Source organism: Bufo gargarizans, chromosome 4, assembly GCF_014858855.1.
Source record: "Bufo gargarizans isolate SCDJY-AF-19 chromosome 4, ASM1485885v1, whole genome shotgun sequence".
In the NCBI taxonomy this organism is placed as follows: domain Eukaryota; kingdom Metazoa; phylum Chordata; class Amphibia; order Anura; family Bufonidae; genus Bufo; species Bufo gargarizans.
Genome location: NC_058083.1, coordinates 66614902 through 66639462, shown reverse-complemented (window position 1 = coordinate 66639462; position 24561 = coordinate 66614902). Strand labels below are relative to the sequence as shown.

Here is a 24561-nt window from a genome sequence, read left to right as displayed (position 1 = left end):
TATGACTGGCCTTAGTGGTGACGTGTCCCCAAGCGGCATGTGACCCAGCAGTGATATGCCTCTTGAGCACATGTCACCACAGAGGCCATTCATTGGCTGCAGTGGCACACATGACCTTGTCCCTACTCCAGCCAGAAGTAAACAAGCCAGGGACTGGTGCATCGCCCAGTGGAGCCAGGGCACTGGAACAGCGCAGCGGGGAGCAGGTGAGTGTGATATTTTCATTAGGTCCCACACGCTAAAATGGCCATAATCCTGCAAAACCATTTTGAGGACCAAGCTGATTTTTCCCTTACTACTTTCAATGAGCCATAACTTTTTTACTTTTCCGTCTAAATTGCGCTTGTTTTTTGTTCCAGATGCGTTGTACTATTTAACGAAACTATTTAATGGTTTATATAATGTATTGAAAAACGTAAAAAAAAATGTATTTGTGTGGTAGGAATAGAGAAAAAACATAATTCCATCACTTTTTTTTTTGTTTTTTTTTACGGCGTTCATGGGGCGGTAAAAATGACATTAACTTTATTTTTTGGGCCAGTATGATTACGGAGATACTAAATTTATACAGTTTGTTATGTTTTACTACTTTTAAAAAACGGGAACCTTTTTTATGTTTGGGTGAGCCTAGAAGCGGATTACATTGTAGAGTATAGTGACATCTCTACACCATCATCAGTGGCGCTGAGTTACAGCTGGAGAATAATAAAGGTGACATTATAGCGAGTGAAGAAATGCAAATAAGCTCCTAACAAGCTCTGCCTCTAATGCCACCAGATGTAAGGCAGCTATCCTATAAGTCAATGTTCAGCTCTTAAAATAAGCCTTGAGACATGACTTGGATATTAAATAAGTCAGCACCTCATCTGGAGACAGCTGTTTCAGGGTAATTGCCCCTCATCAGTGCAGAGCAGATAGTACTGGCTTAATTGGGTAGGAGGCCTGCTATAGCGAGTGACATGTATGTCTTCTGATGATCCACCAGGGACTTCTCCTGGCATGAAAGAAATGTGTCTTTAAAACATATACTACAGCACATGGAGGCCACGCAGAACATAGCCCAGTACGCCATCCTTGGGATAAGGAAATGGACAAGCAAGACTAAAAGCATAGACATGATGGATCCCTTCTCCCGCTGTCACCTGCATGACTTCATCCTCCTAAACGTGGACCTGACACGGGACGTACAGTACAACCAGAACAGGTAAGTAGACTTCTGAATACCCCACAGACCTGTCAATACAAGTAAAAATCGTGGGTTCCAGACCAGATCTTCAGCACACAGTCCAAAAGGTCTTAAATGTGTTCTCCCCACCTCAGTAATATTGCTTAGCTCTCTGTAGGAGACAGAGTGTTAACTCTTATTTCCCTCCATCTTATAGAGCCTGGGGTCGCCATTCCTACGTACTTACCCTGTACCCATGGCAACACCAGCGCTCAATCCGAGAACTTTTATTTATGTGACTTTTAGTAGACTGGCGTCCTGCTGTTTTATAGAAAGCCTAAGGCCAGAGCAGCGATGGTTAGGGCACATGGTAAAGAGCAGCGGAAAAGTGTCCTGGACCTGGACTTATCCCTATGTAGAAAAACTCTCCTGGTATTGTCTTCGAAAGAGGCAACCAGCTTTTATCTAGTATATTTGGATTATGATTTCATGGCAACTTTCGATTACAAACTTTTAAGGCTAGTTTCCCCCATGCGACAGAGCAATCTGGCCGATGAACAGCCTGTCGGAGTTCTAACCGACATTTACCACCGGAGCCCATTGAGTATAATGGCAACCGCAGGGGATCTGGTCACTCCCTGGCCTTTATGCAGGCATTCGGCCGAATGAAAACTGTTGTGCGCAACGATTTTTGTCTGGCTGAATCCTGGCATAAATGCCGGAGAGCAGCCGGATTCCCGCCAGATCCCATTGTAGTCTATGGGGTCCAGCGGGCACATGGCACTATCTGGCATTGCTTTGCCGCATGTGTGAAAGAAGCCTAAGAATGTCTCATCTTGAAAGCATCATTCAGTTCAACAACTGGACAGCAAAGTGTATTGTCCCTAGTAGTGATGAGCAAATCAATTTGGCTCTTCACCTTCGAGTGGCTGTCCTCGCTGCCAAAGAATCTCTTCCGCCACTTGATTGACAGGGCTGGACATCTCGCCTCACCAGGACAATTGCACACCTGCGCTGCTGCTCTGAGTAGTGGCGCATGCTCAGAGGCTCTGCTTACGCTACCGGAACAGAGACTGTGCATTCACTGCAACTCAGAAGTAGCGGCACATGCACTCTGCTCTTCTACCGCTACTCGGAGCAGCAGTGCAGGAGAGAGATTGTCAGGGCCCGACGAGATGTCCAGCCCCATCAGTCAAGAGGCAGGATGAGAATCCTCATCTGCAGGGACAGCCCCTCATAGCAAAAAAACTGATCAGAAGAATAATGTGCTCATTTCTAGTCCATAGGTAATGCAGGCATTTCTCAAAAGTAACTGGGGTCATGTTTTGACAGTGTATTCATTATTGTTAGAAGGGCCCCCCCACCAATGATAAGCTGATCACTACTTGTAATTAGAGTTGAGCGAACACCTGGATGTTCGGGTTCGAGAAGTTCGGCCGAACATCCCGGAAATGTTCGGGTTCGGGATCCGAACCCGATCCGAACTTCGTCCCGAACCCGAACCCCATTGAAGTCAATGGGGACCTGAACTTTTCGGCACTAAAAAGGCTGTAAAACAGCCCAGGAAAGAGCTAGAGGGCTGCAAAAGGCAGCAACATGTAGGTAAATCCCCTGCAAACAAATGTGGATAGGGAAATGAATTAAATTAAAAATTAAATAAATAAAAATTAACCAAAATCAATTGGAGAGAGGTTCCATAGCAGAGAATCTGGCTTCCCGTCACCCACCACTGGAACAGTCCATTCTCAGATATTTAGGCCCCGGCACCCAGGCAGAGGAGAGAGGTCCCGTAACAGAGAATCTGTCTTCATGTCAGCAGAGAATTAGTCTGCATGTCATAGCAGAGAATGAGGCTTCACGTCAGCCACCACTGCAACAGTCCATTGGCATATATTTAGGCCCAGCACCCAGGCAGAGGAGGGAGGTCCCGTAACAGAGAATCTGTCTTCATGTCAGCAGAGAATTAGTCTGCATGTCATAGCAGAGAATGAGGCTTCACGTCAGCCACCACTGCAACAGTCCATTGGCATATATTTAGGCCCAGCACACACACAGGCAGAGGAGAGAGGTCCCGTAACAGAGAATCTGGCTTCATGTCAGCAGAGAATCAGTCTGCATGTCATAGCAGAGAATGAGGCTTCACGTCAGCCACCACTGCAACAGTCCATTGGCATATATTTAGGCCCAGCACACACACAGGCAGAGGAGAGAGGTCCCGTAACAGAGGATCTGGCTTCATGTCAGCAGAGAATCAGTCTGCATGTCATAGCAGAGAATCAGGCTTCACGTCAGCCACCACTGCAACAGTCCATTGTCATAAATTTAGGCCCAGCACCCAGGCAGAGGAGAGAGGTCCCGTAACAGACAATCTGGCTTCATGTCAGCAGAGAATTAGTCTGCATGTCATAGCAGAGAATGAGGCTTCACGTCAGCCACCACTGCAACAGTCCATTGGCATATATTTAGGCCTAGCACACAGGCAGAGGAGAGAGGTCCCGTAACAGACAATCTGGCTTCATGTCAGCAGAGAATCAGTCTGCATGTCATAGCAGAGAATGAGGCTTCACGTCACCCACCACTGCAACAGTCCATTGGCATATATTTAGGCCTAGCACACAGGCAGAGCAGAGAGGTCCCGTAACAGACAATCTGGCTTCATGACAGCAGAGAATCAGTCTGCATGTCATAGCAGAGAATGAGGCTTCACGTCACCCACCACTGCAACAGTCCATTGGCATATATTTAGGCCTAGCACACAGGCAGAGCAGAGAGGTCCCGTAACAGACAATCTGGCTTCATGACAGCAGAGAATCAGTCTGCATGTCATAGCAGAGAATGAGGCTTCACGTCACCCACCACTGCAACAGTCCATTGGCATATATTTAGGCCTAGCACACAGGCAGAGCAGAGAGGTCCCGTAACAGACGATCTGGCTTCATGTCAGCAGAGAATCAGTCTGCATGTCATAGCAGAGAATGAGGCTTCACGTCAGCCACCACTGCAACAGTCCATTGGCATATATTTAGGCCCAGCACCCAGGCAGAGGAGGGAGGTCCCGTAACAGAGAATCTGTCTTCATGTCAGCAGAGAATTAGTCTGCATGTCATAGCAGAGAATGAGGCTTCACGTCAGCCACCACTGCAACAGTCCATTGGCATATATTTAGGCCCAGCACACACACAGGCAGAGGAGAGAGGTCCCGTAACAGAGAATCTGTCTTCATGTCAGCAGAGAATTAGTCTGCATGTCATAGCAGAGAATCAGGCTTCACGTCAGCCACCACTGCAACAGTCCATTGGCATATATTTAGGCCCAGCACCCAGGCAGAGGAGGGAGGTCCCGTAACAGAGAATCTGTCTTCATGTCAGCAGAGAATTAGTCTGCATGTCATAGCAGAGAATGAGGCTTCACGTCAGCCACCACTGCAACAGTCCATTGGCATATATTTAGGCCCAGCACACACACAGGCAGAGGAGAGAGGTCCCGTAACAGAGAATCTGTCTTCATGTCAGCAGAGAATTAGTCTGCATGTCATAGCAGAGAATGAGGCTTCACGTCAGCCACCACTGCAACAGTCCATTGGCATATATTTAGGCCCAGCACACACACAGGCAGAGGAGAGAGGTCCCGTAACAGACAATCTGGCTTCATGTCAGCAGAGAATTAGTCTGCATGTCATAGCAGAGAATGAGGCTTCACGTCACCCACCACTGCAACAGTCCATTGGCATATATTTAGGCCCAGCACCCAGGCAGAGGAGGGAGGTCCCGTAACAGAGAATCTGTCTTCATGTCAGCAGAGAATTAGTCTGCATGTCATAGCAGAGAATGAGGCTTCACGTCACCCACCACTGCAACAGTCCATTGGCATATATTTAGGCCCAGCACACACACAGGCAGAGGAGAGAGGTCCCGTAACAGACAATCTGGCTTCATGTCAGCAGAGAATTAGTCTGCATGTCATAGCAGAGAATGAGGCTTCACGTCACCCACCACTGCAACAGTCCATTGGCATATATTTAGGCCCAGCACCCAGGCAGAGGAGGGAGGTCCCGTAACAGAGAATCTGTCTTCATGTCAGCAGAGAATTAGTCTGCATGTCATAGCAGAGAATGAGGCTTCACGTCAGCCACCACTGCAACAGTCCATTGGCATATATTTAGGCCCAGCACACACACAGGCAGAGGAGAGAGGTCCCGTAACAGAGGATCTGGCTTCATGTCAGCAGAGAATCAGTCTGCATGTCATAGCAGAGAATCAGGCTTCACGTCAGCCACCACTGCAACAGTCCATTGGCATATATTTAGACCTAGCACACAGGCAGAGGAGAGAGGTCCCGTAACAGACAATCTGGCTTCATGTCAGCAGAGAATCAGTCTGCATGTCATAGCAGAGAATGAGGCTTCACGTCAGCCACCACTGCAACAGTCCATTGTCATAAATTTAGGCCCAGCACCCAGGCAGAGGAGAGAGGTCCCGTAACAGACAATCTGGCTTCATGTCAGCAGAGAATTAGTCTGCATGTCATAGCAGAGAATCAGGCTTCATGTCAGCCACCACTGCAACAGTCCATTGGCATATATTTAGGCCTAGCACACAGGCAGAGCAGAGAGGTCCCGTAACAGACAATCTGGCTTCATGACAGCAGAGAATCAGTCTGCATGTCATAGCAGAGAATGAGGCTTCACGTCACCCACCACTGCAACAGTCCATTGGCATATATTTAGGCCTAGCACACAGGCAGAGCAGAGAGGTCCCGTAACAGACGATCTGGCTTCATGTCAGCAGAGAATCAGTCTGCATGTCATAGCAGAGAATGAGGCTTCACGTCACCCACCACTGCAACAGTCCATTGGCATATATTTAGGCCTAGCACACAGGCAGAGCAGAGAGGTCCCGTAACAGACAATCTGGCTTCATGACAGCAGAGAATCAGTCTGCATGTCATAGCAGAGAATGAGGCTTCACGTCACCCACCACTGCAACAGTCCATTGGCATATATTTAGGCCTAGCACACAGGCAGAGCAGAGAGGTCCCGTAACAGACGATCTGGCTTCATGTCAGCAGAGAATCAGTCTGCATGTCATAGCAGAGAATGAGGCTTCACGTCAGCCACCACTGCAACAGTCCATTGGCATATATTTAGGCCCAGCACCCAGGCAGAGGAGGGAGGTCCCGTAACAGAGAATCTGTCTTCATGTCAGCAGAGAATTAGTCTGCATGTCATAGCAGAGAATGAGGCTTCACGTCAGCCACCACTGCAACAGTCCATTGGCATATATTTAGGCCCAGCACACACACAGGCAGAGGAGAGAGGTCCCGTAACAGAGAATCTGTCTTCATGTCAGCAGAGAATTAGTCTGCATGTCATAGCAGAGAATCAGGCTTCACGTCAGCCACCACTGCAACAGTCCATTGGCATATATTTAGGCCCAGCACCCAGGCAGAGGAGGGAGGTCCCGTAACAGAGAATCTGTCTTCATGTCAGCAGAGAATTAGTCTGCATGTCATAGCAGAGAATGAGGCTTCACGTCAGCCACCACTGCAACAGTCCATTGGCATATATTTAGGCCCAGCACACACACAGGCAGAGGAGAGAGGTCCCGTAACAGAGAATCTGTCTTCATGTCAGCAGAGAATTAGTCTGCATGTCATAGCAGAGAATGAGGCTTCACGTCAGCCACCACTGCAACAGTCCATTGGCATATATTTAGGCCCAGCACACACACAGGCAGAGGAGAGAGGTCCCGTAACAGACAATCTGGCTTCATGTCAGCAGAGAATTAGTCTGCATGTCATAGCAGAGAATGAGGCTTCACGTCACCCACCACTGCAACAGTCCATTGGCATATATTTAGGCCCAGCACCCAGGCAGAGGAGGGAGGTCCCGTAACAGAGAATCTGTCTTCATGTCAGCAGAGAATTAGTCTGCATGTCATAGCAGAGAATGAGGCTTCACGTCACCCACCACTGCAACAGTCCATTGGCATATATTTAGGCCCAGCACACACACAGGCAGAGGAGAGAGGTCCCGTAACAGACAATCTGGCTTCATGTCAGCAGAGAATTAGTCTGCATGTCATAGCAGAGAATGAGGCTTCACGTCACCCACCACTGCAACAGTCCATTGGCATATATTTAGGCCCAGCACCCAGGCAGAGGAGGGAGGTCCCGTAACAGAGAATCTGTCTTCATGTCAGCAGAGAATTAGTCTGCATGTCATAGCAGAGAATGAGGCTTCACGTCAGCCACCACTGCAACAGTCCATTGGCATATATTTAGGCCCAGCACACACACAGGCAGAGGAGAGAGGTCCCGTAACAGAGGATCTGGCTTCATGTCAGCAGAGAATCAGTCTGCATGTCATAGCAGAGAATCAGGCTTCACGTCAGCCACCACTGCAACAGTCCATTGGCATATATTTAGACCTAGCACACAGGCAGAGGAGAGAGGTCCCGTAACAGACAATCTGGCTTCATGTCAGCAGAGAATCAGTCTGCATGTCATCAGGGCCGGTGCAAGGATTTTTGCCAACACAAGCGAAGCTAAATTTTGGCGCCCCCCCATGGCACATCATTGACCCCCCCCAGCCCGGACGGCCCTGGCCACATCCATGATCACATCATTACCCCCCCCCCCCCGCCCTGGCCCCATCCATGATCACATCATTACCCCCTATTGTGTCACATTTCTCCCCCCCCCATGGCACATCATTCCCCCCCGCCGATCCTTCCTGGCGGCCTGGCCCCATTCCCATGTCACATACAGTGACATACTCAGAGTACAGACATTTACATTGTCCCCCCCTCCCTCCATCATGTCACGGTCACACAAACTATTAATGATTGTTGTTTTGTAATTGCTTTTTTTAAACAAACACATCATTGATGCCGTGCTAAGCCTGAGCGCCTCTGCTCTGGCGCTAGTTTGTGTAACCGTGACATGATGGAGGGAGGTGGGCCATGCTTTGCACACATGGGCGCTCATCTCATCATTTTAATTCATTTGAAATCAAATTATCATATTAATTATTATAAAATACCATTCAAAATTCAATTCGGACTTAACCTAACAAGTCCTGACCTGTCTGTCCTGACCACGTCTGCTGCTGCTGGCTGCCAGTGTGCGTCTGACTCTGATCTGAATCATCTGATCTAATCTTGCTGACGGCTGCCTGTGTCTGTCTGACTCAGACACAATCAGTCAGCTCGGGTCTCGCCTATTGTACCTGCGCTACCCGCCGCGGCGGCGCCGCTCACACACCAGTCAGGCCCCCGTGGCAGGCAGCCTGAGCCTATGTTAAAGTGTTGTGTAATGTTGCCGTGACTACGAGCGCCGCGGCCGCCAGCCGGCACACGCAGGCTGGGGGCAGGGCAGGTGGACGGACGGCGGCGGCGCTGCGGCACAAGTAAGTGCTAAAAAAAAAAAAGGCATTCATTCTTCCGCCCTGCACAGGGCGCGCCCTAAGGCAGCCGCTTGGTCTGCCTTATGGTAGCGCCGGCCCTGCATGTCATAGCAGAGAAGCCACCACTGCAACAGTCCATTGTCATAAATTTAGGCCCAGCACCCAGGCAGAGGAGAGAGGTCCCGTAACAGACAATCTGGCTTCATGTCAGCAGAGAATTAGTCTGCATGTCATAGCAGAGAATCAGGCTTCATGTCAGCCACCACTGCAACAGTCCATTGGCATATATTTAGGCCTAGCACACAGGCAGAGGAGAGGTTCATTCAACTTTGGGTAGCATCGCAATATAATGGTAAAATGAAAATAAAAATAGGATTGAATGAGGAAGTGCCCTGGAGTCCAATAATATATGGTTATGGGGAGGTAGTTAATGTCTAATCTGGACAAGGGACGGACAGGTCCTGTGGGATCCATGCCTGGTTCATTTTTATGAACGTCAGCTTGTCCACATTGGCTGTAGACAGGCGGCTGCGTTTGTCTGTAATGACGCCCCCTGCCGTGCTGAATACACGTTCAGACAAAACGCTGGCTGCCGGGCAGGCCAGCACCTCCAAGGCATAAAAGGCTAGCTCTGGCCACGTGGACAATTTAGAGACCCAGAAGTTGAATGGGGCCGAACCATCAGTCAGTACGTGGAGGGGTGTGCACACGTACTGTTCCACCATGTTAGTGAAATGTTGCCTCCTGCTAACACGTTGCGTATCAGGTGGTGGTGCAGTTAGCTGTGGCGTGTTGACAAAAGTTTTCCACATCTCTGCCATGCTAACCCTGCCCTCAGAGGAGCTGGCCGTGACACAGCTGCCTTGGCGACCTCTTGCTCCTCCTCTGCCTTGGCCTTGGGCTTCCACTTGTTCCCCTGTGACATTTGGGAATGCTCTCAGTAGCGCGTCTACCAACGTGCGCTTGTACTCGCGCATCTTCCTATCACGCTCCAGTGCAGGAAGTAAGGTGGGCACATTGTCTTTGTAGCGTGGATCCAGCAGGGTGGCAACCCAGTAGTCCGCACAGGTTAAAATGTGGGCAACTCTGCTGTCGTTGCGCAGGCACTGCAGCATGTAGTCGCTCATGTGTGCCAGGCTGCCCAGGGATAAGGACAAGCTGTCCTCTGTGGGAGGCGTATCGTCATCGTCCTGCCTTTCCCCCCAGCCACGCACCAGTGATGGACCCGAGCTGCGTTGGGTGCCACCCCGCTGTGACCATGCTTCATCCTCATCCTCCTCCACCTCCTCCTCATCCTCGTCCTCCTCGTCCTCCAGTAGTGGGCCCTGGCTGGCCACATTTGTACCTGGCCTCTGCTGTTGCCAAAAACCTCCCTCTGAGTCACTTCGAAGAGACTGGCCTGAAAGTGCTAAAAATGACCCCTCTTCCTCCTCCTCCTCCTCCTGGGCCACCTCCTCTTCCATCATCGCCCTAAGTGTTTTCTCAAGGAGACATAGAAGTGGTATTGTAACGCTGATAACGGTGTCATCGCCACTGGCCATGTTGGTGGAGTACTCGAAACAGCGCAACAGGGCACACAGGTCTCGCATGGAGGCCCAGTCATTGGTGGTGAAGTGGTGCTGTTCTGTAGTGCGACTGACCCGTGCGTGCTGCAGCTGAAACTCCACTATGGCCTGCTGCTGCTCGCACAGTCTGTCCAGCATGTGCAAGGTGGAGTTCCACCTGGTGGGCACGTCGCATATGAGGCGGTGAGCGGGAAGGCCGAAGTTACGCTGTAGCGCAGACAGGCGAGCAGCAGCAGGATGTGAACGCCGGAAGCGCGAACAGACGGCCCGCACTTTATGCAGCAGCTCTGACATGTCGGGGTAGTTGTGAATGAACTTCTGCACCACCAAATTCAGCACATGCGCCAAGCAAGGGATGTGCGTCAAATTGGCTAGTCCCAGAGCTGCAACGAGATTTCGCCCATTATCACACACCACCAGGCCGGGCTTGAGGCTCACCGGCAGCAACCACTCGTCGGTCTGTTGTTCTATACCCCGCCACAACTCCTGTGCGGTGTGGGGCCTGTCCCCCAAACATATGAGTTTCAGAATGGCCTGCTGACGTTTACCCCGGGCTGTGCTGAAGTTGGTGGTGAAGGTGTGTGGCTGACTGGATGAGCAGGTGGAAGAAGAGGAGGAGGAAGCCGAGAAGGAGGAGGTGGCAACAGGAGGCAAAGAATGTTGCCCTGCGATCCTTGGCGGCGGAAGGACGTGCGCCAAACAGCTCTCCGCCTGGGGCCCAGCTGCCACTACATTTACCCAGTGTGCAGTTAGGGAGATATAGCGTCCCTGGCCGTGCTTACTGGTCCACGTATCTGTGGTTAGGTGGACCTTGCCACAGATGGCGTTGCGCAGTGCACACTTGATTTTATCGGATACTTGGTTGTGCAGGGAAGGCACGGCTCTCTTGGAGAAGTAGTGCCGGCTGGGAACAACATACTGTGGGACAGCAAGCGACATGAGCTGTTTGAAGCTGTCTGTGTCCACCAGCCTAAATGACAGCATTTCATAGGCCAGTAGTTTAGAAATGCTGGCATTCAGGGCCAGGGATCGAGGGTGGCTAGGTGGGAATTTACGCTTTCTATCAAATGTTTGTGAGATGGAGAGCTGAACGCTGGCGTGTGACATGGTTGAGACGCTTGGTGACGGAGGTGGTGGTGGTGGTGTTGGTGGTACATCCCCTGTTTGCTGGGCGGCAGGTGCCAACGTTCCTCCAGAGGCGGAGGAAGAGGCCGAGGCGGCAGCAGCAGAATAGGCCGAGGCGGCAGCAGCAGAAGAGGTAGCAGGGGGAGCCTGAGTGACTTCCTTGGTTTTAAGGTGTTTACTCCACTGCAGTTCATGCTTTGCATGCAGGTGCCTGGTCATGCAGGTTGTGCTCAGGTTCAGAACGTTAATGCCTCGCTTCAGGCTCTGATGGCACAGCGTGCAAACCACTCGGGTCTTGTCGTCAGCACATTGTTTGAAGAAGTGCCATGCCAGGGAACTCCTTGAAGCTGCCTTTGGGGTGCTCGGTCCCAGATGGCGGCGGTCAGTAGCAGGCGGAGTCTCTTGGCGGCGGGTGTTCTGCTTTTGCCCACTGCTCCCTCTTTTGCTACGCTGTTGGCTCGGTCTCACCACTGCCTCTTCCTCCGAACTGTGAAAGTCAGTGGCACGACCTTCATTCCATGTGGGGTCTAGGACCTCATCGTCCCCTGCATCGTCTTCCACCCAGTCTTGATCCCTGACCTCCTGTTCAGTCTGCACACTGCAGAAAGACGCAGCAGTTGGCACCTGTGTTTCGTCATCATCAGAGACATGCTGAGGTGGTATTCCCATGTCCTCATCATCAGGAAACATAAGTGGTTGTGCGTCAGTGCATTCTATGTCTTTCACCGCTGGGGAAGGGCTAGGTGGATGCCCTTGGGAAACCCTGCCAGCGGAGTCTTCAAACAGCATAAGAGACTGCTGCATAACTTGAGGCTGAGACAGTTTCCCTGGTATGCATGGGGGTGATGTGACAGACTGATGGGGTTGGTTTTCAGGCGCCATCTGTGCGCTTTCTGCAGAAGACTGGGTGGGAGATAATGTGAACGTGCTGGATCCACTGTCGGCCACCCAATTGACTAATGCCTGTACCTGCTCAGGCCTTACCATCCTTAGAACGGCATTGGGCCCCACCATATATCGCTGTAAATTCTGGCGGCTACTGGGACCTGAGGTAGTTGGTACACTAGGACGTGTGGATGTGGCAGAACGGCCACGTCCTCTCCCAGCACCAGAGGGTCCACTAACACCACCACGACCATGTCCACGTCCGCGTCCCTTACTAGATGTTTTTCTCATTGTTATGGTTCACCACAACAACAAATATATTATTTGGCCCAATGTATTGTATTCAAATTCAGCGGGATATAAATTTGAGGCCTAGTATTTAGGCGCTGGGTGACCGGTATGGATTTAGTGACAGAATTAGACTTGGAAATGCACAGAAGCGTGTGTGTGAAGTTATTCTGAATGACCCTATGTGCACCTTCAATATGATCTACCCTTTTAGGGATAGATTTCAAATAGCTCTGATATAGCAGAAACGACTAAATTATGAAATTGCTAAATTGGGAATTGTATTTCAACCCAGAACAAAAAATGTGCTTTGACGGACACTAAATAACTTTCCCAGCCACAACAGGACAGCGGTAACGAGAGATTTAGCGGGATATAAATTTGAGGCCTAGTATTTAGGCGCTGGGTGACAGGTATGGGTTTAGTGCCAGAATTAGACTTGGAAATACACAGTAGCGGGTGTGTGTGAAGTTATTCTGAATGACCCAATGTGCACCTTGAATATTATATACCCTTTTAGGGATAGATTTCAAATAGCTCTGATATAGCAGAAACCACTAAATTATGAAATTGCTAAATTGGGAATTGTATTTCAACCCAGAACAAGAAATGTGCTTGAACGGACACTAAATAACTCGCCCAGCTACAGCACTAGGGACAGATTTAGCTGGATATAAATTTGAGGCCTAGTATTTAGGCGCTGGGTGACCGGTATGGATTTAGTGACAGAATTAGACTTGGAAATGCACAGAAGCGTGTGTGTGAAGTTATTCTGAATGACCCTATGTGCACCTTGAATATTATATACCCTTTTAGGGATAGATTTCAAATAGCTCTGATATAGCAGAAACCACTAAATTATGAAATTGCTAAATTGGGAATTGTATTTCAACCCAGAACAAGAAATGTGCTTGAACGGACACTAAATAACTCGCCCAGCTACAGCACTAAGGACAGATTTAGCGGGATATAAATTTGAGGCCTAGTATTTAGGCGCTGGGTGACAGGTATGGGTTTAGTGCCAGAATTAGACTTGGAAATACACAGTAGCGGGTGTGTGTGAAGTTATTCTGAATGACCCAATGTGCACCTTGAATATTATATACCCTTTTAGGGATAGATTTCAAATAGCTCTGATATAGCAGAAACCACTAAATTATGAAATTGCTAAATTGGGAATTGTATTTCAACCCAGAACAAGAAATGTGCTTGAACGGACACTAAATAACTCGCCCAGCTACAGCACTAAGGACAGATTTAGCGGGATATAAATTTGAGGACCTAGTATTTAGGCGCTGGGTGACAGGTATGGGTTTAGTGCCAGAATTAGACTTGGAAATACACAGTAGCGGGTGTGTGTGAAGTTATTCTGAATGACCCAATGTGCACCTTGAATATTATATACCCTTTTAGGGATAGATTTCAAATAGCTCTGATATAGCAGAAACCACTAAATTATGAAATTGCTAAATTGGGAATTGTATTTCAACCCAGAACAAGAAATGTGCTTGAACGGACACTAAATAACTCGCCCAGCTACAGCACTAAGGACAGATTTAGCGGGATATAAATTTGAGGCCTAGTATTTAGGCGCTGGGTGACAGGTATGGGTTTAGTGCCAGAATTAGACTTGGAAATACACAGTAGCGGGTGTGTGTGAAGTTATTCTGAATGACCCAATGTGCACCTTGAATATTATATACCCTTTTAGGGATAGATTTCAAATAGCTCTGATATAGCAGAAACCACTAAATTATGAAATTGCTAAATTGGGAATTGTATTTCAACCCAGAACAAGAAATGTGCTTGAACGGACACTAAATAACTCGCCCAGCTACAGCACTAAGGACAGATTTAGCGGGATATAAATTTGAGGCCTAGTATTTAGGCGCTGGGTGACAGGTATGGGTTTAGTGCCAGAATTAGACTTGGAAATACACAGTAGCGGGTGTGTGTGAAGTTATTCTGAATGACCCAATGTGCACCTTGAATATTATATACCCTTTTAGGGATAGATTTCAAATAGCTCTGATATAGCAGAAACCACTAAATTATGAAATTGCTAAATTGGGAATTGTATTTCAACCCAGAACAAGAAATGTGCTTGAACGGACACTAAATAACTCGCCCAGCTACAGCACTAGGGACAGATTTAGCTGGATATAAATTTGAGGCCTAGTATTTAGGCGCTGCGTGACAGGTATGGGTTTAGTGACAGAATTAGACTTGGAAATACACAGTAGCGGGTGTGTGTGAAGTTATTCTGAATGACCCAATGTGCACCTTGAATATTATATACCCTTTTAGGGATAGATTTCAAATAGCTCTGATATAGCAGAAACCACTAAATTATGAAATTGCTAAATTGGGAATTGTATTTCAACCCAGAACAAGAAATGTGCTTGAACGGACACTAAATAACTCGCCCAGCTACAGCACTAGGGACAGATTTAGCTGGATATAAATTTGAGGCCTAGTATTTAGGCGCTGGGTGACCGGTATGGATTTAGTGACAGAATTAGACTGGGATATGGCCAAAAAATAAACAGACTATTGCTGGTTAAATGCACTTGGTGTGACAGCTTCACCCTGATGTAGGCTTTAGCCAAAAAACAACCACACCATTGAGGGTTAAATGCACTTGGTGACAGGCGCAGCTTGCCCCTGATTTAGTATATGGCCAAAAAATGAACAGACTATTGCTGGTTAAATGCACTTGGTGTGACAGCTTCACCCTGATGTAGGCTTTAGCCAAAAAACAACCACACCATTGAGGGTTAAATGCACTTGGTGACAGGCGCAGCTTGCCCCTGATTTTGTATATGGCCAAAAAATGAACAGACTATTGCTGGTTAAATGTACTTGGTGTGACAGCTTCACCCTGATGTAGGCTTTAGCCAAAAAACAACCACACCATTGAGGGTTAAATGCACTTGGTCGCAGCTTGTGCTGGCGCACCACAAGACACAAAATGGCCGCCGATCACCCCAGAAAAATGTGACTGACAAACGGTCTGTGCAGCCTAAAAACAGTGAGCAATTGAGGATCAGCAGCTCAATGATCCACAGCTGCAGATCGATCAGTTAATCAAGTCCTTTGGAGGAGTTAATCTGCCTAATCTCGCCCTACTGTCGCAGCCGCAACCTCTCCCTACGCTAATCAGAGCAGAGTGACGGGCGGCGCTATGTGACTCCAGCTTAAATAGAGGCTGGGTCACATGGTGCTCTGGCCAATCACAGCCATGCCAATAGTAGGCATGGCTGTGATGGCCTCTTGGGGCAAGTAGTATGACGCTTGTTGATTGGCTGCTTTGCAGCCTTTCAAAAAGCGCCAAGAAAGCGTCACAAAAGCGCGAAGAAAGCGACGAACACCGAACCCGAACCCGGACTTTTACGAAAATGTCCGGGTTCGGGTCCGTGTCACGGACACCCCAAAATTCGGTACGAACCCGAACTATACAGTTCGAGTTCGCTCATCCCTACTTGTAATCACAGTGATCTGCAATCCAGCAAAAAACATTCATTTTCTCTACAGCTCCTCCACAGGTGAAGTGAAGCATTACACCATTCTCACTGAAATCAATGAACTCTCCATGTAATGTACAGATGTGCTGGGTCCTCCAGAGTTAGAGATACTATTTGCAGCTGTTCTCTTTTATGACTAATACATAATGGTCTTGAATTCGGACATTACTCCACTAAGGCTTAGTTCATAATTCAGTGTTTGGTCAGTGATTTCCAACCAGTGATTGTGAGCCAAAACCAGAAGTGAAGCCTTCAGAGAAAAAAGGTATAATGGAACGATCTGCACTTGTTCTGTGTTTTTGACCGGCACCTGGTTTTGGCTCACAACCAATGATGGAATTATCAAACGCTGAGGGGGAGATTTATCATCAACCTTGCTCCAGGAAAGTGCATTTCAAAAATTGCAAGCTATGACTTTGCAACTTTTTAAAGACGACTTCTTGAAGAAAATAAAAAAAAGTTGCAAGCGCCTCATTCTACGCCGCCCTCGAAACTACTCCAAAGGGGGTGTGGCAAGTGCAGGAAATGGGCGTGGCCAACACACAAGATACTTTTTTCTTCATTTACACTAGTTTTCTGCCACAAATGGAGCACCGGAGGATGCACCTAATTTATGATGAGGCCTGTGGCTTGTCATAAGTTAGGCACATTCTAGGGCAGTGCAAGGGATATCAAGAGCTGTGCAGAAAGTGCTGGTCTTGAAAACTCTCCCCCCCTGACTGTGTGAAAGTGGACTAAATTGATATGCCTCAGTTAGGCCTCATGCACACGGCCGTTGTTTTGGTCCGCATCCGAGCCGCAGTTTTGGCGGCTCGGATGCGGACTCATTCACTTCAATGGGGCCGCAAAAGATGCAGACAGCACTCCGTGCTTTGCGGACAAGAATAGGCAGTTATATTAAAGGCTGTCCGTGCCGTTCCACAAATTGCAGAACACACACAGACGCCATCCATGTTTTGCGGATCCGCGGTTTGCGGACCGCAAAACACACACCAGTCGTTTGTATGAGGCCTTAGGCATTTGAATATATATTTTTCTAAACCAGGCAACCCCGAATTCAAATTTTTACCCAGGCAGACCCCATGATCTGAGCGTCCAAGCAATTCATGCTCCAATGCTCTCCCTTGCCCTGCGTTGGATTGCGCAGGGCAAGGGCTTTTTTGTTTGTTTTTACACTGCTAGGCAGAGGCTTCCAGCTAGCAGTGTTGCTGGTGACATCACCGGCTCTGCCGTCACCAGGCTCACTGCTAGGCGGAAGCCTCCACCTAGCTTTGCCCATGGAGAGCCCAGTACTTCACCTGATTTCCTAAAAAATCCTTTGCCCTACACGGTTCAGAGCAGCCTGGGTGAAAATCGGGGTATGTCCGGGTTCAGCTCTGAACCCAGACAACCAAGTACTATGTAATGTCTACCTATGTAACTGTATAATCACCAAGAGTTGTCTCAGCCTAATAACAACCATATGATTGCAGATACAGCTCTGCGGCTGGGTTCACATGTTCTGGACACACCACAGATGAGAGGTGCACATGGGGTGCATCCAAAAATTGCTCTGCCATGGAAACTGGCATGGATTTCAAATGACTGGAGCTATATAAGCACCTTTAATCTTTGATGGCCGTGATGTGAACTGTCGTTTGGGCCTTGGTGAAACTGTAATGGCATCATGGCTTGTCTTGTAGCTTTCCCAAAAGTTTTAATTAAAACTTGCAAGAATCAAACCACTTAAAAACTATATTTATGCATAATTTATTTTATTTTAGGTTTTTATTTTTATTTTAAAAAATATATATTTTAGTTCGAGCAATTTTAAATTCCATAATTTCCTCTTACAGTGTATGGGCATCCTATTACGCCTTACTGTAATATATTATGCTATATTTTATAGCTATCACTACTCATGGCGATATATAACCTTCCTTCACTCTTTGCACTGTGCCACACGGAGACTTGCACGCGGTTTTGAATTATTGCCTTGTGCATGGTGACGGTATGTGGCTTCCTCACGATTGTTCTTGTGTTTCCCCTGTCAGGTTCACGTGTGATGATGTGGACTTTAATCTACGAGTCAACAGCTCTGGGCTCCTCATGTGTCGCTTCAATCGCTTCAGTGTCATGAAGAAGCAGATTGCGGTCGGAGGACACCGCTCTCTGCATATAAAACCAAAGGTAAGGACACTTATAAATTCAGCACTTGCGGCTAGAATCACCTGACATAAGAGAGAAATGCTGGATGTAAAATTGGCAGTACATTAAAGGGGCGGTATGAGATTACAATAAAGGACCCGTTTTTTCCAGAAACAGCGCCACTCTCGTCCACATTGGGTTTGGTACTGCAGCCCAGCTCAGCACACTTGAATAAAGCCTAAGCTGCAGACATGTAGCAGTGCTGAATGTGCTTGCCATCGTCACGTCATTAAAGTTATCCATCTTCAGGACTGACTGGCTGCCGGATGTCACTGGGTCATCACTCAAAACCTATTAGACCTTACAGAGGATATGCTGTTTCTCTGTTATTCCTCTTAAAAAGTTATGAATAATTTGACAACTAAGTGGTACCATTCCCCGTGTCAAAGTGGTGTGTCCCTACACAATGTGACACTGGCCGCACTGATTGGACTATGTGTGATTGTGCAGGGACACCCCCCTCCCCCTGACTGATAGCACCTATTATGGGGAAAGATGCTCCAGAATTGGTATTTCATGAAGTTTACAAGTCTGTACTAAAACCGATAAATCCTCTCTAAGCAAACCTGTCATAATTGTGCTGGGAAAGCAATTTTAGTTCTTATTTCCTTCAAGTTTTCAGTAAATTTTCACAAAAGCCTTCAGCTAGAAATATAAGGGTTAGTTGCTGAATTATGTCTCTCGTAGGGTCCTTCTACACAGGTCCAGAGAGCGGACAATGACTGTTCCTGATCATCATCCGCTCGTTAGCTGCATAATGATGGCAGATGTGTAGGGCTGAATGATTGTTCCACCCCAACAGTTTTCCAGTTTGTTGGCAGCGCTTCCCTGTTTACAGAGGGCGATTGCAGTGACCAGGAACGGGTACGCTGGCGCCACTTATGCAGTGGATCAGGATATGGATAGATAATAGTTTGTTCGTGACGCCAATTGCAGCGTGCGCAGGGTACTGTCACAGGGCCCTTCAAGGGTGTTATAACTCACGTTCCAGTTTAGGAATGCCAGAGTGGTGTAATGTCTCTGTATGGTAGTGGTAATTGTGTCAACGGTGTCTCCTACCTGGGTACGGCTGGACTCCTGGCTCACTTGCAATAAAATGGAGTGTAGTGATAGGAGGAGTAATAGAGGGATTTTGCAGCAGAAACTGATATCCAGACTTTTGGTAAAGTTCAAACTCGTCTTTACTGAGAGTAACTTTCATCCAAGCAAAAATACAGCTTTGGTCTTAGGTCCCAGCAGGCTTTCAGCAATGGTTGGCAGGAATGAATCTTCTGCTCTATAAACCTGGAGCTTGCAGGAAAGGACGTCTGCTTTATAGCTCTAAAACTATGGCAGGAATTTGGCTTCTGCACTTCTTTATATCGTCTGCTTTATGGGGACTGACTAGCTGAGAAGGAATATGGCTTCTCCTAGGTCTCTGGACTTTACCCACAGTTATATTCTCAGGGAAAGCTTTCTTCTTGGAACTGGAGGTTGTCTGCTTGCTTCATCCAGCTGAGGCTGCAGGGCTCAGGCTGGGGATTTGATCAATGTCTCAGCCGAGACAAGATCCTGGCTTTCTTCCCTATATATGGGAGCTCCTAACACGCACATCCTACCCCAAGCAGGGGGTGGGCTGCACTCCTCCCTAACTTCCTTCTCCACCCAGGGTGTAGGCTGTGGGAATAGTCCACACCTCCACAGAGGGCGAGCCAAGCTGGAATTAACTATTCCAGCTTAGATGTTCTAAACTGAAACTAAGTCCCTACCAAGCCATTGCTGCCACCTGCTGGTGAACATGGAAAATTACAACATTAATGGAATTTAACATGGTTTATGCACATTTTGTGAATGACATAATGTAAAATCACATGAGATGACAAGGTTAAGGCTCTTAACAGATTGTAACGGGGTAGAAGAGTTTCGTAACACAACTCTGGGGTGTTACACGATGTGCTGCCAGCGAACAAGGATTATACTATAGGTGCTGCATGAAAGATGTGACCAACAACAAATGAATCTTCATTGTTTATCGGGGGACCTTTAAATGAGGCAGGTATTGGAAGAAAGTGTTTATTACGATTCATAGCCTGTGTGAAAGGGCCTTTAGTGTTTGTGTAAAGGCCCTTTTACATGGGCCAAGAATCGGACAGATAATCGCTAACTAGCGTTCATAGGAACGCTAGTTAGCAATTATCTGCCAGTGTAAAGGTGCTGCCAATTACCCGATGAACCGTCAGAAACGCTTGTTCATGGGTTAATAGGGTCATTGGTGCGATCACCTAAATCATTGTTTGCCAGCAGCAGATTGTGCCGTCTACACACTCTGCTGCTGGAAACAATGATTCTGTATAGGGACGAACGATGGCATTAGCGATCGCTCCTCCCTATACTGTGAAGGAGATGCCTGCATGTAAATGCAGCTTTCTCCTCCACTGATGAGCAGCAGTTGTCGGGAAGGAACACTTTCTCCCTGACAATCGTCTGCTAAATCTATCAGTGTAAAGGGGTCTTTAGAGACATGCTGTGAGAGGGGAGGAGGGGATCATGTTACATCTTCCCTGCCTCAGCCTCCGCAGAAGAGAGGATTTACAGCACAGCTTTTCTATCATTCCAGGATGAGCCCACCCACCCACAAGAATATAGAGAAAATGTACACCGAATCGATGCTGAGGGAAGCAAAAGATCCAAATCATGTCAGGCTGTACTACGTGTAAAGAGCCCTTTACATAGGCTGAGAATCCGCCAGATGATCGCTAATGAGCGTTCATAGGTTTATCTGGCAGTGTAAAGGTGCCGCCAGTAATTGCTCAGGCACCTAAATGGTTGTTTGCTGGCAGCGGATTGTGCTGTCTCAACACGCCCTGCTGCTGGCAAACCATGAGTCAGTATGGGGACAAGCGATGGCATTAGTTGATCTCTCCTCCCCATACTGTGGAGGGCATTGCTGCGTGTAAATGCAGCTTTCTCCTCCACTGACGAGTAGGCGATTGCCGGGAAAAAAACGCTTCCTTCCTGACAATCTCCTGCTGAAATGTCCCATCTAAAGGGATCTTAATTCACCTCTATATCTGACTAAGGAGGTGAGGTGTGCAATCATAGTGTAAAATACCACTTTACTGCCATTTCTGGATTATACTTCATTTATTTAGATTTCCGGATTTTTCCTTTTAGGTCCTTGATTCGTCGCTGTCTGTTTCCTCGGCTCACTACATCTGCGCTCCCGATAGTAAGCACACCATCCTGGCCGCCCCCGCTCAGCTACTGCTGGAGAAATTCCTCCAGTTTCACAGTCAGCGATTCTTTCCTCTGTCAGTGAAGAACCGCAGCCACCCGGTGCTTGTGGTGGATTGTTACCTGAACCTCGGACCCCAGGTACATAAACCACATACTTACACAAATATTCTACGCCAACTGATTTATAAGAGGCGTTTCCATCTATGGGAACCTACATCAGGTTTGAGTTTGACATTTGTTTGAAATTATCAAGTGAGGTTTATTTTTTATTTTTTTCCAAAAATAGCACCACTCTCGTCCATAGGCTGTGTCTGGTATTGCAGGTCAGCGCCATTAAAGTGAACAGAGCTGAGCAGCAATACTGGACACAGTCCATAGACAAGAATGGAGCAGATTCCGATTTCCAAAACTGTAAAGGTGCCTTTAAGGTCCGGCCACACTGTTGGGTTTCTTAATGCAGTTTTGGAAGCCAAAACCAGAATTGCATTAAAAAAAAGAAGAGACGTTGTATCTGTCCTTTATACTTTCTCTTCTTTTATAACCCACTCCTGTTTTTGGCTTTTAAAACTGCATAAGAAAACTTGACCGTGTACACCTAAACAGGCCTTACACGTGATATAGTCAGCTGGAAGGGTTTATCTCCTGAGGTTGAAATCCAGTGTGCTGACCCTTATCTACCCCAACATCAGCCATCAGGGGAGTGTCTGGAGGCCAATATACACATAAAATGGCTAATCCCCAGCAAAATCATCAGGTCCGGTCAACACACATCAGATGTATGCTGACAGTCAGAACCTGCCAATTTTGGGACAATCAGCCGACCATCTAATGTGTATGGGGGCCTGAAAAGACACTGCCAGAGGAGTCTGGCTGCCGCTTGCTCCACTCTCCCTACGGAGAGGACCATGCCGAGCAGAATGTGTATGTGTATAAGGCGGGTCAGGAGAGATGGCTGTCTTCTGAACGCATATTCACCGATATCCATGCAACATTTCAGCCCTACTTGGGCCTTTCTCAAGCTTGAGAAACATGGAAACAGTTGAATTAAGTACCCCACTTTTTTCACTTAATTTTCCTAGAGAGCTGTGTATTTTTCTATTTCTTCTATATCAGTGAGGACTTGGAATTGTAGACCTGCGGCTTGCACCCTTTTGCTTCATTCACAGTGCTATAGACTGTATATACTGTATATGTATTTACTTATTTATTTCTATACGTAATGTCAGTGAATACAATCCTTCCTTCCTTTTTCCAGATTTCAGTCTGTTACGTCAGCTCACGGCCCCACTCGGTTAACATTAGCTGTCCCGACATGGCGTTCAGCGGGCTCCTGCTGCACCTCTGTGACTCTTTTGTTGTTGCCAGTTTCTTGAAGAAGTTTCAGTTCCTTAAAGGTAAGTCAGGCACAGAGACTGTACTGTCCACATTCCTCTAATCCCTCATGACATATGTCTCTTGATGCTAATTGAGCGTAAAATATCTCAAGCAGCCATCATAATTATAATTATCACTTAGGGCTTTTTCACATGAACGTAAGGGCTCCGTGGCCGTGCTGCGGACTGCAAATGCATGGGCACCGACTGTGGGGCAGCCGCATGTAGAGCGCAGACCTATTCACTTGAATGGGGTCCGCGAGCCGTCCGTTCTGCGAAAAGATAGAACAAGTTCTATCTTTTTGCACCACTGAAGCACAGAACACCACGGAAGCACTCTGTAATGCTTTAGTGGGGTTCCGTTCCGTTCTGCACCGCATCTCCGGATTTGCGGACCCATTCAAGTGAATGGGTCCACATCCCTCATGCGGAATGCACACGTCTGGTGACCCGTGCATTGCGGAACTGCCGTATGCGGCCCGTAATACGGCCACGGGAGCACTACGGTCGTGTAAACAAGCCCTTAGAAGGACTGTTCTGAAGGTTTAATTGTGACCCCTCTCTGAAATTCACACTATATCCATGGCTTGGAAAGTGGAAATAATATTAAATGCACCAGGTTACATTGCTTATCGGCTTCTCAAGACAGCATAAAGGCCTCTTGCACACGAACATGTGCACCCCATGGTCATGCTGCGGCCCGCAAATTGCTTCGTGGGGCAGCCACAGCCGATTCGGGACCCATTCAATTTAATGGGTCCACGATCCGGCCGTTCTGCAAAAAAGATAGGACATGTTCTATCTTTTTGCGGAACGGAAGTTCGGGACGAAACTGCAAGGAAGCACTCCGTAGTTCCGTTCCGTGCTTCCGTTCCACACCATTCCGCATCTACAGATTTGCAGACCCATTGAAGCGAATGGGTCCGCATCCGTGATGCGGAATGCACACGGAACGGTGCCCGTGTATTGCGGATCCGTATGAAAGAGGCCTAAGTGTGTTGTTGCTATTTTATTGTTTAGCTCTGACATCTTACCAAGTAGCTTACATGTAATGGAGGTGATATATAGCACATAAATAACCTACAAAAACCTCCCTGTCCAATCAGACAGCATCTAAACCATAAAAATAATCGACGTCTACACATACAAAGAAAACTGTGGGACTCCAAATGTACCAAAAATATATAACAATCTTTATTAATTGATAAATATAAAAAAATTGATTATTCTAAAGAAAAAGGCAAGATGGATATTGATACAGAGAACATTGCAAGGGGCGTTGTCCCCAATATAGTGATCCACGTCTACAAGATATACGATGGAAATAAATAGCACTACTGCGATGCAGCGTAACTTCGGCCTTCCCGCTCACCGCCTACAAGATATACGATGGAAATAAATAGCACTACTGCGATGCAGCGTAACTTCGGCCTTCCCGCTCACCGCCTACAAGATATACGATGGAAATAAATAGCACTACTGCGATGCAGCGTAACTTCGGCCTTCCCGCTCACCGCCTACAAGATATACGATGGAAATAAATAGCACTACTGCGATGCAGCGTAACTTCGGCCTTCCCGCTCACCGCCTCATATGGAACTCCAACTTGCACATACTGGAAAGACTGTGCGAGCAGCAGCAGGCGATAGTGGAGTTTCAGCTGCAGCACACATGGGTTTGTCGCTCTGCGGAACAGCACCACTTCACCACCAACGAGTGGGCCTCCATGCGGGATGTGTGTGCCGTGTTGCGCTGTTTCGGGTACTCCACCAACATGGCCAGTGCTGATGACGCCATCCTCAGCGTTACTATACCACTTCTATGTCTC

The 24561-nt window shown here is 47.7% G+C and overlaps 1 protein-coding gene across 1 annotated transcript in view; it reads left to right on the top strand.

Annotated features, from left to right (window-relative positions):
* The window catches only part of GREB1 (growth regulating estrogen receptor binding 1), a 97896-nt gene extending 73831 nt beyond the window's left edge, over positions 1-24065 (top strand). The window contains exons 28-32 of the mRNA XM_044290983.1: positions 986-1204; positions 17991-18126; positions 21298-21498; positions 22616-22754; positions 23968-24065. Of these exons, the coding sequence (XP_044146918.1) occupies positions 986-1204; positions 17991-18126; positions 21298-21498; positions 22616-22754; positions 23968-24065 (793 nt within the window). The remainder of the gene's footprint in view (positions 1-985; positions 1205-17990; positions 18127-21297; positions 21499-22615; positions 22755-23967) is intronic.
* The last annotated feature ends 496 nt before the right edge of the window (positions 24066-24561 follow it).